Here is a 13,297-nt window from a genome sequence, read left to right as displayed (position 1 = left end):
CTTGGTCCTAAAGTTCACATAAATCATAGATGGAATGAATGTGTGCCCATTGCTTAGAGACGAGAAAGAGGCATATCATGTCTTAGATAATATATGCAGTCATGACAAATTAAAAGTTGGGTTCTCAAGAAATATCTATTTGACACTTTAGTAGTACTAATAGCATTCTTAGGCTCGCTTAAATAGATGTAAAAATGTCTTAAAACTTTTTCTTACAAAGTTTCTCCCAAGTCAAGAAACAAACACCATACACCCTCCTACTTGAGACAATATCACTTGACGAGAATAAAATCTGTCTACTTACCTTAGGTCCATTAGCATTGTTGATTTCTTTTCTTGAAACATGTTAATGTATTTGGGAAATAATATCATTGAAGAGACTTAAGTTGCAACTAATAATAGCTTCTTACACTTACAAAACATCTTTTGACATTTTATTGATAATGGGAAACTTCTCCTTTACATACGTAACAGTCACATTCTCCAAGTAACAGAACATTAATGGGCCTTTTAAAGTGGCTGAAATTATGTGGGGCAGGGTTAGAATAAAGAGGCTTTGAAATATGGTCACTTCTTGATGTGTTTAATGTAGTGTTACCGCAAACAATAACCAGATAGATATTCTTGAATACCAAAATACTGATTATAATAATAGATATTCCTGAAGATGTAACTGATCTAACTGACATCTAAAATTTCTCTCATAAATAGAGAAACAGTAACAAATTATATATAGGTTTTGGAAGTGGAAACAATGTATTTACTACTGATTAACATTTACCCCATTAATTCTCATGACTCAATCAACCAGCCTCTCCTGTTTTACAATAAGGTTATCCAATTCTTTGCATTCACAAGGGTCTGGGTTCAATTCCACCCAAGCCGCTAAATGCAGCAATGTCTAATTACCTTTTCTTTATCACTTCAGGGTGAAGAAAAAAAATCCATTCCATAGTTCTAAATTGCAGTAAACTAAATTTAGCCAAACCAAGGATTTGTATAAAAAAAAGACATCACCTTCTGTAAACTGTTGAGCTTGGGCAGAATCAAAACAAAAGCTACATTTGACTGAAAATACAGTAGTGAATTACACATTTAAACAGCTAGACACAGGTTCCAAAATCAGAAGTAGCCCCTTCAATGAAAAGTGTCAATCTTTGATGTAAAAACCTAGTGTGTGAGAAAGGCAGCTTAACTTCAGTTGTTTTAGCTGTGTCTATGTTAGATTAAATAAAGATTAAAATAAACATTTACATTGCGAGACTACATATTTTTCTCATTAAGACAAGGTTAGTGAGATGCCCATTTTGTTGACATTCTATTCTTAGTTGTATCTGTATTCATACAAAATTTCCCCAGTATAAATTGTCTCCTGCTTCACATTAGCTAGTTAAGCTTGAGTATGGCTATTGTAAACATTGCTATGGGCTATCCAATGACATAAAATGAAACTCAATCTGTAACCTTTGGTGTAGAGGAAGTTTACCCAACAAGCCTTTCTTTATATCAACTTGCAATTCTCTCAATGGAACTGCAGCGAAGAATTCCTTCAAAAAGCATTTGCATGCATCCTTGCCTTCACAAGCGTTCTCATCAATATCACTTTTATCACCATCTCTTTCTCTTTGTTCTTCTCCTCTATACTCACCTTCAGATGGAGATTTTGTTGACAATATTGACTCTGCTGATGATGATGAACAAGTATTTGATTGTGAACACCCAGCCTCGACATGCCTGCATTCATCTTTAATTATTTCCTTCGGAACATGAGATAATGTGGCTTCTCTATCAAACCGGATGATATAGGCCTGATCACAACCTTCATGAAGCCGTTCTCCCAATGTGTCTATAATGTAATATGCATCTGGATCAACCTTCAAAATGAAAAAATGATCGTTCCAGCTAACAATGTACACTACAGGCTCACAAGATTCTTTCGGTGCTGTTTCTTCAATGATGGCATCCCAAATGTCATCGAACATCATAGCTCCCTTAAGAAAGTCACACACATCCTCTTCTACTCCCTCTGGTTGGAAGAAACCTACAAATGACCTCTCGCGAGCAACCTTCAGAGGTCTTACTTGAGCCTCTAATACTGTATCAAGATCAAAATGTCCATCAGGGAAACGAGATTGATATGTATCCATTTCACACAGCCGCCTCCATTGAGCTGAACCTTCTCTTATGAGAGAATCAAACTCTGCTCTAATCGGCATCCTATTAGGGTTACGGTGAAGCCACTCGGCTATTACTGCTACTAGAGCGGTACATGCACTCTCGCCGGCAGCCTTCTCATTCCTTTGATCAATTGATGCAAAGAACACATTTGCAGCAAGCTTCGTGTCACCATCCCTACTCACAAACTCCTTCTTCTCCCAGCATCCAATGCTGAATTTTTCATCTCCGAAATCTAGGCATCCTGAAATGTTTGATGATGATGATGACAAGTTCTCATCCTTGCACACCTGTAAGTAGCCGAGAAAACATGAAATCCTTCAGATGAAGTAGTGAAACACAAGGAAATACATAGAAAACTCTGCAAAAAGTTTAATAGACACAGAAGAGAAAGAATTATTACTGTAGTAAGAGCTTGCTCATTAGGAGAAGCACAAGATTGTCGCCGATCATGGTCTATATCATCTCCTCCATCATCCCCATACGATTTATTCAGCAAAGGTTCACCCCTTGCCCGAGGTGACCGAAAACTTAGTTTCCTTTTCTTCCATGACAGAAGGCTTCTCATGGTTTGTTGAACAACAGCCTGATCGGAGTCTGAAGCATTTTCACTCACTTTAGGCATTATATCTGTCATGATCCTGGTGTGAATAGAGGCTAATTGGTCGGTGGCATCCACCTGTCCTTCTCTAAAGGAGGGCAATGCCCCTTCAAGTACAAGATTTACCCCTGCTAATGTACCATAGCTAAATGATTTTCTGAAGCTTGAATCCTCACCGCCATCTTCCAAACCTCCATCATCATACTCGTCTATAGAATCAGAAGATGATTCGAACAATGTTCTCGGATCAAGTATGCTACCTTCACTTCTCGAGGACAGTTTCGACCTATCCAGCACATACAGCTCCTGAGAAGCTTTACCTTCAGCAGGCCGCTTTGCATTTTTCATTGTTCTACCAGAAGAGATATCATCTAGGGGTTGTGCATCTATATAGTCACTGCTGATGCATGGCAAAGACGGTCTGGGATGTGTCAGATCTACACATTCTGATTGAGTCCAAGGTTCCATAAAGTTCACAGTAACCTGACACCATTGATAGGTAGGTAATAATGAGAGAATGAGGCAAACCCTAGCTACAAAGTACATATTAGAGAGAAGTTTGAAACTTACAACAAGTACAGCATCAGTCTCTGCACCAGACGATCCAGAAACATTAATCTTCGTAGTCTTTGGTATGTATCCACATCCTGCGACATAATCCGAGATGTTCATAACTGCAGTTCCAGTAACAGATAGCTTCGTTTTGCCACCTTGATGGATTACCTGCAAATGTGGTACAGAGTGTCAGAAGGAGACATCATCATAATATTGGATGACGAAAATACGCATATAAATCCTCTCTGTCTCACTCTCTAGCATTCAGAATGGTTGCAGTTATATCTCATTGGTCATTTTGAGTTTTCTGCAGATGATAATATTACATTCCTCACCATTTAGCTTTAACTTTCTCTCAATATGGCCTCATATCTCAGTTTTCCAGATGGTAGTATGACATTTCCTTTTGATTCTCAATAATCTAGAATGGTTGCGTCGTTGGTCATTCTGGCCTTTGAAAGGTGTTTGTACTACCCGCTCTCAAGGGCCAGAAATGGTTGTAATTATGGTGTTGTAGGCCATTGACCTTAAGTTCATTTTTCTTTCAGGTACTTGTAACTTTGGTCTCACAGATCATTTTGCAGATGATCTCTCTCTCTCTCTCTCTCTCTGGCATCCATAATCAGAGTCTCAGATCACATACCTTTAAGATGACAAAATGAACGTCCCATGGAAGGAAGGGGCTAGTGCTGTTGTTCTTAGCTTCAGTGAAGATACATTCGTGGTACGTTTCTTCATCCCATCGCACAATGCCATCCTCTCTTAACTGTTTCTCGGAGGTTCTCACACGTTTCAAGCTTCTTCTCCTGAAGAAGCTTCCTTTAGGACCTTTCCACTTCACATCCATCATGATTCCTTCCATATCACAGTCATCTGGGGAAGAAATGGAAGGATGCAGCCCTTCCAGAGAGTGCAGAGTAAGGAAAACTTGGAACTTTCTAGAAGAATTGGGAGGCCAAGGGAGCCATTTCCTCATCTTCACAACCATAGCCAGGGGAGAGACAAAATAATAATAATAAAAAGAAATAGAAAAGATCGGATCTGTACTTAAATATGGAATCTGTGCTTGATCAGATCTAAATTTTCTGCGAAACGTGGGCTCGGTGAAGTGTAGAAGAAGGATTTAGGTTTCGAGAAATAGGAATAGAGAAGGCAAGAGGGGAGGGGAGGGGAGGGGAGGGGAGGGGAGGGGTGGAGAAGAAGAGAACAGAAAAAGAATGGGGGAGCTTTCTTCTTGCTTTGCGAAATGCTGGTTCCTGTGAGCTTCTCTCTGTCTCTCTGACTTCTTCTTCTTCTTCTTCTTCTTCTTCTTCTTCTATATCTCTCTGTCAGGCTGCTGCTTCGAGTTTCTGCGTCTCTTTCTTTCTTCTCTTTTTTTGCTTCTTCTTCTTCCTTCTTACTTCTTTCCTTTCTTCTTCTTCTTCTTCTACGCGCTTTCTCTTGACATCACTGCTTCTGCTTCTGCTTCTGCTTCTGCTTCTGCTTCTGCTTTAATCTTCTTCTTCTTCTTCTTTTTCCATGGCTCCTTTCCCTTTCCTCTCTCTCTCTCTATCTCTCTGTCTCTGTCTGTCTGTCTCTCTCTCTCTCTCTCTCTCTGTATCTCTCTGTCTCTCACTCTCTCTCTAAGCCCAAGTCAAAATGCCACCTCACCTCAACGCTTGGCATCCATCCCCTGCTCTCTCTCTTCTCTCTCTCTCTCTCTCTCTCTCTCTCTCTCTCTCTCTCTCTCTCTCTATCTATCTCTCTCTTTGTGGGAAACCCTCAGAAGAGGAGGGGGGAGAAACCCTCAAGGGATGGGTCGGAAAGAAACCCTCTGATTCCTCTCTTTTTGGAAAGGAAAGGGAAGGAAAGGGGATGGGTCGGGTCGGGTCGGGTCAGTTTGGTTCGGGTCGGGTCGTCAGAAAGAAACCCTCAGACTCCCCTCTTTCTCTGCTTCCCTTTCCTCCTGCGCTGCTTCTCGAACTCTCCTCAAGAACCCCTTCGATCTTTCTCGTTGCTTTTCTCATCTCACTCTCTCCCTCTTCCCCCAGTTTGGATGCTGCCACCCCGCTCAACCATGCTCCGCCCTACTCACATACCCATGGACCAACTCTTTCTTATGCCATGAATCTTGCTTGACCTTCACTATTTGATGGCTCGTTTTGATCGGCTATTGAACAATATGTTGAAATGTCATGCACTTCTATAGAAGCGGTTTGTTATTTAGGCCCTTATTCACAAAACAGCTTCGCCTTTTGTGATAAAATGGTAACCCAATTAACAAGACGTTGGTGACATATAAGGTTACATAAGTATAGTTGGGTGGATAAAGTTGAATTTGTGACTCGTCTTGTGCCTCTTTGCTAATCCAATAGTAATTTTAATCATTTTGGCTATTAAGGATATGGAATCAACACTTTGGCCATAGGATCCTAATCTTCGAGCATACTTTGGACTTTGACAACACCGTGCCTTTGTCACTGAGCTAAACTTGATGCCTTACAACGAAAACTGTAGTACGTTGTCACATTGTCCTTGGTCCATGGTTTGGCCCAAACCCATGCGAGTAATCTAGAATAGTACTACTTAGTGGGAGTTGCCTATATATGGTATGGCACTCTAAGAACGAAGTTTCTACTCTTATCATCATTCTACTTCTAAAGCTTTAGGAGCATAAATGAGGAAACTACTTTGTTAGCATAGAAACAATCTTTTCATATGTTCGATCCCAAATAAAGAAGAGTTATCACCAAAATGGTTCACATGCATGCTCACAAGATATCCTACATGTGTCACGGTCATTTAATGTGGTTGGCTTCATTCCATAATTTGGTGGAAGGAAGCTTCCAATATATGGATTCGCATGTGAATACGAGGTTATTGTTATTGTAAGTTTGTTGTACTATTGATGTGTTGAAGGTGCATGAACCCTAAGATCAATGTATTGGCAAAGCCACCAAAAACACTTTCTTCGCATCAAACCGTGCTCTTATGAAGCAAGCCCATGTGAAGAGGAGTTATTGCTTAAACAGTCAACTATAATGTTGTGAGACTATTCTACACATACGTAATGCAACGTTCTTTGCGACATGTGAAGTGTTTGCCCGAAGGTAATCATAGCGTGCCCTCATTGATGAACCAATAACTCTAATACAACACCCACGATTTCATGGCTCTTGCCCAATTTTTGTCATATCACGCCCAAATAAAAGATGGAGAAGTGGACATGGACATTCTCCCATGTATGACAAATGGGCACCTATCTATTCATTCATTTCGGATCTTGGCATTTAGATGGATTGAGAGACACTTGAATATGAATATATCATCTCTTGTAAGAGGCACGATTAGAACCCTAGAGAGTAGGATCTACACAATCAAGACTCAACTTGAGATGTCAAATAATAAATATTATCCCACATTTGTGAGGATCACTATAAAAGCCTTATTTTCTGAGTGCAAAAGTGGATATTTGTAACAAATTACAATTATCAAGTGTAAGGATTCATCGGGTCTCATCTCCTAGGTATTTTGTATTTATGTACAATCATTAATCCCTATCGCTAGTTTCATCTCATGGTCGTGTTTCTTGTTTTAGGACATTTGACTTTTTACACGCTTGGCTCATGCACAAAAGTGTGTGGCAACATTGACAACACAAATGTTGATGAAGTGTATTGAAGTATACTGAAAACGAGATGGGCGATTATACAACATGTTTTTATTACATGGCTTTTGTTAACTTTCATAAGGTTAGGGAATAAATAGTACACGGTTTTTGTTAGGTATAACCTCTTGAAAGAAGCCAGTGTATGTATGTAAAAGAATTTTGTGTACAATTTATACACATTTTATTCCCCGCAACAGAAAACTGTAATAAATATGTACGTGCATGTTATTGCTATTAACACGATATTTTTGTAGTGGGTATGCTCATTTTTGTATGCTATTATTGTTTTATAATGCTACCACAAATAAATGTCCAAAAGAGTGGAACATTTCATGAATTGTTTGCACTAATTTGTTGGAGAAAACAACTACGTTACAATAAATAAAGAAGAGCTATGAGAAACATATAATGGCAAACATCAATGCTCTTTCGTTACAAATGCAAACCTATCCTAACAATACATTACACGGTAACGCGCAACGTCTTTCGTACATCATTTTATAGATTGCAAATGTTTCTAGATATTAGTGGGTATCAACTCATGAAGTTCCCTGTTGAAAATGGAAATAACGAAATTTGATTATTATATAGTAGTTCTAGACTCTAGTTGTACATTTTCATTGTGATATATAAAACCATGATTTAAAATTAAAATAAAATATTAATCCAAATATATAAGCACGATATTGTTGTGGCACACGATCAGAGGATATTTGGATGCGAGGAATATTACATGAGGGGATGAGAAGGAGAGCAAATTCTAGCAAGAGGAATCCGGTGAGTAGAGTAAAAAGAGACGAAACACGAGAGAATGGAGTGAAGACAAGGGAACAAGATGAAGGAACGAGACATGTGATAAAACAACGGTTAACAAGAATAGTAATACAGAGAATCACACCCAATAGAGGTTGTTGATCTACTTGAAATAAACTAGGGGTAAAACCCCCATTTTTATACGTTATAACTTATAAATGAATTGTGATCAAGACTCCACTTCATTCCTAACCTATGCACGAGCATAAAGTATGTTTTTTTTACTAAAAATACAAAATTATGTGAGTACATGAACTTGTTTTTCTTTCTTAAAAATAAAGAAATTACTTTTGTGCATGAACTTTGATTTTCTCGTTAAAATGGACTATGCAATTCAACTAAATGGTGTACTCAGTGTTTTACAAGAGCCTAGGAAAGCTTATTTTTTAGCAAAGACAAGGCTGAAATCAATTGCAGATGTGGTAAATGACCAAGGTCACCTATTGCACTTCTATGACATGGCATGTCGTTATAGTCTTGGGCCACATCATCGCATTATCTAGAATGAAATCATAGAGTTAGTACTTTCCTTAGTACCCCTACCACCTCTAGATGGAGACCGCAGGATTCAGGATTGGATGTTACAAAAAGGGAACATTGTTATTCCAATGCATAACATTACAACACATTCAGTGCATATGTTGTTGCAACATGTCCCATGGTTTCATGAACATGCAAATGCATTATGGAACCTACACAAAACGCAATCCTGGTGGAAAAACAGGCTTACAAGCTTACAGAGCTTTGGTATTCCTATGGAAATGCCTATTGGGTGTGCTCTTGACTGGGTTGAATATTCAAAAGAGAGCGATAGCCTCGCCGCATTGTGCAAGATGTGGTGGACAATTGGAAACGGTTCCGCACTTATCATGGACTTTCTCATTCACTACAACATTTGTACAAAGACTAAGTGCATCTCTTTATCTCAAATTTCTTGGCTGAGTGTTAAGAGTCTATTACTAATCAATAGACCAAATCAAGTAAAAAGGAAGAAAATAGATTGGATAGAAGAACCCGTTCCACCCGACCACCCCCGAGCTATGATCTAGACATAGCCAACCTACCACCGACGTCCCATACCGCCGGATATTAGGATGACTAATACCTTGGAAGAGATAAACACGATCGTCGAGACGAAAGCCTAGCCCGCACCACCGGTGTCTACGACAGCAGCCTTCCGACGTGATTCCTATGAGGGTAGCTAAGCCTCATATTTATACCTTTTCCTAGGCCCCTTGAATAGATGTGCCTTTCTAAAAGGCTCTCTATTCATTGGTTGTCTAAATCATGATAGTGCATGCACATATCATTCATTCTATCCAATCATTAGTCCCCTTTTTAATAATAGTGAACATACCCTTCACTAATGTAAATATTAGTGACCTACCCTCACCAACGTTATGTGTACATAACACTGAGGGTTTGGTAAACGCTTTTGGATATTTGGACAAATTCCGTGCGCCCTATCCAACAATGCCTATTTTCTCCAATTGACACGATTTTGGGCACTCGGAACCATTTGGACAACCCACAATAATAAGGTCTTTGATCGAAAACCAACTACATGAAGTTAGCTTCTTTAAGCAATCCCTAGGGCAATCTCTATTTGATTGTCTACAACTTAGAGATATCACACTACAAATTTACAATCTTTACTTTGAGTGCTTTTAAGCTCTTCACTGTCTAATTGACACTTGTATATTTCTCTTTATTCTTTGTGGGTTTTTACCTCACTTTGAGGTTTCCCACTAGTAATAAAAGTGTTACTATAAAAAGTACTCGGTGTTTTACAATCACACGATAAGTTTTGCGGCCATGGCACATAGTAAAGCTCGACACTTCTACAATGGGTTTGATCTTGTGTTTGTTAAAAGAAACGTTTATGATTTTAGATTGAGAATGTTCGATCAAATAAGTTGCTCCTACAAAACAGTTTTATGACGTTACATTTACATTTGTCCACAATAGAAATGTGGAAAAGTTGCTGACGATAATTATATTTTGTGATGGTTACATTAAAAAAACCCAATGATTTCTCCACAACTTTGAATTTGAAATTATGTCCACTTACTTAAAAGTCTACTTCCTCAATGTATGATCCACTCACAAGCCACCACACTTTCATTTGGCATTCAACCCTTTCACCAGAACCATTTATATATCCATCAAGTGATGCAAATTTTATGCTATTGTTGTTCATGAAATTTCAGAGTGTTGAATGGCATTTCTATACGTCCATTAGATTGACAATACCACTTGTCTTATAGATATTATTTATATGCTCTATAACAAGCAAATAAACACACCCTTTAGTTTAATCTTTCACCTCAACGTGTTTGAAAGTTGAAACATTTCAAATTTTCATGAAGGTGAAACCTTGAACAAATGAAACTATTTGCTATGAGTCATGACCCTCCACGAACTGTGATATTTAAAACCTTGCCCAAATCATACGAGCTACAAAGTAGGATGTATAAAGTCATAAACTTCTGATTACTAAGTTGTATTTCATCTTCATATTCAATAATTCATATGCTTGTATGTTTTATGGCAAATCCATAGTACAAGTTTCATTGAAATCATTGCTAACAATTATTAAATGGATGCACACTTTTCCCTACAAGTAAGTAAATGCATATCATCAAATTCCAAGCCAACACATTCTTGAATGCAATGGAAGTACCAACAAAAGGGAAAATTTAGGAGTACACATAGTTATCATCGAGGGACAACACTCAAATATTAGGTAAATATATTGATTGGCATTGGCCTTTAAGAGCTAAGAATAAGTTTATGAAAGCAACGATATTTAGAGGGAGACGAAATAAAAACTGAAGTTCATAAAGTGTGTTACTATGTCGGTACAAGAAGCAGCTGAATGTTTAATATTTGATGCCATTGGTAGAAATGAATTATACCTTCTTACTAGATGTCATGATGAACTAACCGGTAATAAGATGGTTTGCTCAAAATTCATGTGAATTGAGGTGTAATTAAGTCCATCACCCTTTTAATTCCATGAATATGTTTTGCGTGTGAAACTATCCTACGTAATCAAGACGTACTATCAATAGGGGATTGGTAATTGAACATAAAATGGCTTTACACACATTTGCATTGGAAAAGACGAATACCGAGACATTAGGTTGTGAAAGCATAACTTGACGATAACTTTGCTTTTCACACATTATAAGAGACTTTAGAAGTCCCCACAAATGAATCCTTGTAGATTCATCAATATGTTTAAATTTATGGATTGAAATAAATAAACATAGAGTGAATATGTGACATTGCCCTGTAAACTGCAATGTTAATAATATTGGGCCTCTTAAAAAGCATGTAATCATCTAATGTGGAACCTTGAAGCTTGTGAAGGAAACAATTTGAATATTAATCTAGATACAAGTTATAACACATTAAACATTCATACATAAACACATGGCTACGTAAGGTCAGTTGGGACCCTTTGCAATGGACATGGCGTGATCCTTACGCGGAGCAAGGAAGCAAACCCATCCCTTTCTTCCAATTCACAACTAGATTGGGTCGCCACATTCTAGCTGCTCAAACCGCCCGAGAGCTGGCTACTGTGAAGGTTTGGCACACATTTCAAGTTCCTCCCACAATTATCACCAAGTTTTGGTAGAAAATCTGGAAACAACAACACGCGAGGCAAATTACCACGTTCCAATGGCTATTAATACATAAGTCACTACCGGTGGGAGCATGGCAATGTGGGAACCTTAGCTCTCCTAATTGTGTAGAGTGTCCAAATGCACTAGAATCAATATGACACGCTCTATGAGACTGCCCAATGTCCCATCGAATATGGTGGGGGGTTGGCCGCTTGTTGCAATTATGCCAAGTGCAAGGCTCAATCAAGTGGGGAAATATATGTTGGCTATCATGGCAGATCCTAGTTGGCAGATATGAGCATCAAGAGGAGGGGATGGCTTTGGTGATAAAAGCACACGAGGTTTTTTTCTCCACCATCGGCAATGTCCACTCAACTCCTCTTAATGACAAATCTCAAGTTGTGTTGGAATTGGTCAACCCAATAACTCTTTGGATTCTATGGAAACAACGACGTAGATGGGTCTTCTCCAACCAAACCGCGTAACCAACAATGTTACTACAAAAGATATGGAGTGAAATTGTAGCCACTCTAAAGAGCCAATATGATGGCCTCAAGGGCAACTCTGATGGAGTTGAAAGACAACAAATAGCCTTCATCCAACAATGGTCGTCCTCTCCCTTTCTTGAGTCAGTGGGCATCCACATAAGATGGAACTATCGTGTCCTTACATGGATTTGTACATAATCATCTCATTTGTAAAATTTTATAACTAATGGAAGGAGTTTTTTTTTGGGAAAAAAAAAACATTCATACATTTGTAATGTAATGTTATGTAATATATTCATTACTTCGATCCGATTCATCTCCACGTCTTCATGATGGATGAAGCTTTATGTCTCGTGCCAAAATCATCAAAACATGTGTTTCACTTCTAGTTAATGTTGCCTATATTTCTAGATTATTGTTGTAGTCTTTGTTTCTTAGGCAAGTTGCCGATGTTGACATCTGAACCTCAAATTTTTTTACCACTTTTTTTTATGTTTTTTGTCTCTTGTAATTTTGGGTTGATGATGGCAAACATGTTACCGTGATAAAGTAGAGAAAGAATAAAGTGAGATTCAAAGGAGGTAGAAGGTAACAATATTATTATGGAGGAAAAAGGCAATTATGTATTAGGCTCCACATGAATTGAAGTCCTAGTTGATGGCATTTTCCACCAACATGGCACTATGAGAATCTTAGTTATCACCCTTCAACCTTTGCAACTATAACCAAACCCGCTCAACCTAACATAAATGGTTGTTCCCATCATCATTGTCAATATTTGTTTTGTACGAAAATTTGCTTCCTTTAGTGACCAATTACTTGATTAAAATGTTCAATTAACTAACTCATCAATGTGATTAAGAACTTCATTAGGATGTCTACATGTTCAAATACCAAACCTAATCGCTTCAATAGGACATCCAAATTGTGTAATAAGAAATATTTGAAAAAGGATCATTTCGAGAATTTCACAAGAGAAGAAAACAAATGTACTCTAAATTTTTGTGCTATACTTATCTTAGTCTTAAACTCTAGTTAACAAGATTCCATGATGTAAATAGTATGCATGCATCTCATCATCTTGTGAGTCATAAAACTTATGTATCTCAATCATTTTGGAATATATAGAGAAGAGCATAGCCTATGAGCTCTATCTAGAGATTATCTTTATATGTGATTAGTGATCTTGATTAATATCTAATCACTCTTTGATATTGCTTAATTGTCTATTCTATAACACATATGACATAATTCAATATGACTAGTACTACTTTTCCTATGATTTTACACTATGGCCTTTTTTAGGCATTTCACACTTGTCGGAAAATGTGCAGGTGCGTGGAATAGTGTATCGATCATATAAACCACAATGTGTGTACTT

The 13,297-nt window shown here is 38.0% G+C and overlaps 1 protein-coding gene across 1 annotated transcript; it reads right to left on the bottom strand.

Moving 5' to 3' along the window:
- Nucleotides 1–1,043: 1,043 nt before the first annotated feature.
- LOC147856698 (uncharacterized) lies at nucleotides 1,044–4,466 on the bottom strand. The gene is made up of 4 exons (XM_087328387.1): nucleotides 3,975–4,466; nucleotides 3,347–3,499; nucleotides 2,579–3,259; nucleotides 1,044–2,465 (listed from the first exon to the last, which is right to left on the bottom strand). The coding sequence occupies exons 1-4, from the start codon at nucleotides 4,317–4,319 to the stop codon at nucleotides 1,422–1,424; spliced, it is 2,223 nt and encodes a 740-aa protein (XP_087184513.1). The 5' UTR covers nucleotides 4,320–4,466; the 3' UTR covers nucleotides 1,044–1,421.
- Between the last annotated feature and the right edge of the window lie 8,831 nt (nucleotides 4,467–13,297).

This window comes from Azolla caroliniana, unplaced genomic scaffold, assembly GCF_043228905.1.
Source record: "Azolla caroliniana isolate FFs.n. ecotype wild unplaced genomic scaffold, voAzoCaro1.0.p SCAF_12, whole genome shotgun sequence".
Lineage (NCBI taxonomy): Eukaryota > Viridiplantae > Streptophyta > Polypodiopsida > Salviniales > Salviniaceae > Azolla > Azolla caroliniana.
The sequence above is the reverse complement of the archived record's forward strand: the minus strand, read 5'-3'. Positions and strand labels throughout refer to the sequence as shown.